We start from the raw sequence: 2,101 nt of genomic DNA on the forward strand, positions 1-2,101 counted from the left end.
CCAACATCAGGCAATATTCAGCGTTTAAGGTTCAAGCACACAAACGAACTGAGTGCGACAACGAAACTAAATAAGTCTTGCTGGGGGCACAGCACAACAAACCCCTAAATAAAAACTAAGCTAAGATGTTGATCCTTTAAAAAAAATCTGTCTAAATTGTGCAGAATATGGAAAATGTTAGCTAACTTGTTAAAACAGTGTGTATTTTCAACACTTCGTTATATTTGAGGCAATTCAATATAGCTGAGAGTGCTTTTCTCCTAAGACATGATATACTAATTTTTATTCTTGTATATCTTGCAACCATGTTATAATTCTGTTAGTATTACCCCCCAAAAAACGCTGTTATTTTGTTAGTGTTACCTTATGGTTGTAGTGGGACAGTGCAGAGGTGTAGATAGCACTGATCCTGTAATTTTCGAAGCTAGTATTATCCTTTTTCCTAATTAGGCCACCATTCAAACTGACACACATAACACCAACAGTTAACAACAAGATTGAAGTCTAATAGTATTACATAATTGTTTGCAGTTTTCAGAGTGTTTATCCATCATTGGCATCAAATGCAGACGGCAAACAATTCTTACATAACCTACAGAAGTTCAAGGAAAGACAAATACGTCAACAAGCTGTTGCGCAGTATCAGGCAATGGAAGCATCAGGCTTTGTGGATAGTACAGGTCAAAGGGATGATATCTTCCATCAACTGCTCCCAAGTATTATCCGTAACCATGCAGAGGCCTTCCCGCCTGCTGGTTATAACTTGGATCCCTTAGGATTGCTGGACACAGATCAAAGAATTCACCCGTATATTCTGGATTGGTATTACATGTGCCATTCACCACACTCGGATAGAGCTGAAGCTCCCCATTTTGACGAAGCATCCCTTGAGGCTGGTCAGAGCACAAGTCAACTAGCAAGGGAAACATCTGAAATTGAAGAAGATCAGGATTATTACTCTGATCTGTACGGAAGGGTTCAGAGTCATATGGGAGCATCTACATCAAGCACTTTATTTCGGCATGCTCCTACGAAGCACAACGGTAACGAAGACAGTTCCACAGGCAACAACTGGTGGAACCAGGCCCCTGCATCTTCCAGTGATCCGCAAGGCAGTTTTCTCGAGCCTCCAGCATTTGGATATCATAATATGGCAGGCAATAGTCATTCCAGCCATCACAGTGACGATATGTCAGAGGGAAGCGAGGGTGATCTGGAGCAGGGCGACAACAGAAGCAGCAGCACCAGGAGCTGGAGAAATCCTCAAGCCTTGTCCAAGACGAGGTATATGGACGACTCGTACATCGAGGACGGGCTGGGTCTTCATTTCACAGATGAACGACCCGGCGTAGCAGTTGATGCCTACGACAGCATGCCGGCCGGCCTTCCCGTAAGGATAATACCTCGAAGCAGTGACCCAGTGTAGGCTCGAAAAAGGAAGAAAAAAAACTGACAAAAAATAGTTGATGCTTGCTCGTGCGCTGTCGTAACTGGTTGTGTGAACCACGCCTTCATCACTTCATGATAAGCTGGCAAATGGCCACAAATTCTTTTGTACATACCTACTACAGATCGGTTACGGCCCTGTATATATAATGCCCTTGTCCAGCCCCGCTTTAGTGGGTTGGGGAAGAACCATTCTTTCATAGCACGCAGTGCATCTGTTTGATGCTTCCAAACAATCTGCTAGGCAACATACTTTCCTGAGAGGGTTTAGCATTAGCTGTCACATAATGAGTAGTAACTGTTGATCCCATCCTGGCCAAGGCACATGAAGTTGTGGAGCTGTCATTTTGGAGGCCCCCGGGAATTAATTGCTACTCCCTCCGTTCCAAAATATAGCGCGCCCACGCTTTTCGAGGTTCAACTTTGACCATAAATTTAACCCACGAGACCGACTGCGGCGGGATCAAAAATTATATAATTAAAAACTTTTTTTGAATACGAATTCATTGGTATAATTTTTTCGCCCGCCGCAGTCGGTCTTGTTGATTAAATTAATGGTCAAAGTTGAAGCACGGAAACCGAGGACGCGCTATATTTTGGAACGGAGGGAGTAGCAAGTTCTGGAGTACACTCCTCTTGAGGGTCAGACAAGAAG

At 43.7% G+C, this 2,101-nt stretch overlaps 1 protein-coding gene across 2 annotated transcripts in view; it reads left to right on the top strand.

The window, feature by feature from the left end:
• The window catches only part of LOC119290993 (autophagy-related protein 9-like), a 6,597-nt gene extending 4,918 nt beyond the window's left edge, over positions 1 to 1,679 (top strand). For both annotated transcript variants that reach the window (XM_037569679.1, XM_037569680.1), the window contains one exon: positions 532 to 1,679. In XM_037569679.1, coding sequence (XP_037425576.1) covers positions 532 to 1,426 — 895 coding nt within the window. In that variant the 3' untranslated portion in view covers positions 1,427 to 1,679. The remainder of the gene's footprint in view (positions 1 to 531) is intronic.
• The last annotated feature ends 422 nt before the right edge of the window (positions 1,680 to 2,101 follow it).

This window comes from Triticum dicoccoides, chromosome 4B (assembly GCF_002162155.2).
Source record: "Triticum dicoccoides isolate Atlit2015 ecotype Zavitan chromosome 4B, WEW_v2.0, whole genome shotgun sequence".
Taxonomy (NCBI): Eukaryota; Viridiplantae; Streptophyta; class Magnoliopsida; order Poales; family Poaceae; genus Triticum; species Triticum dicoccoides.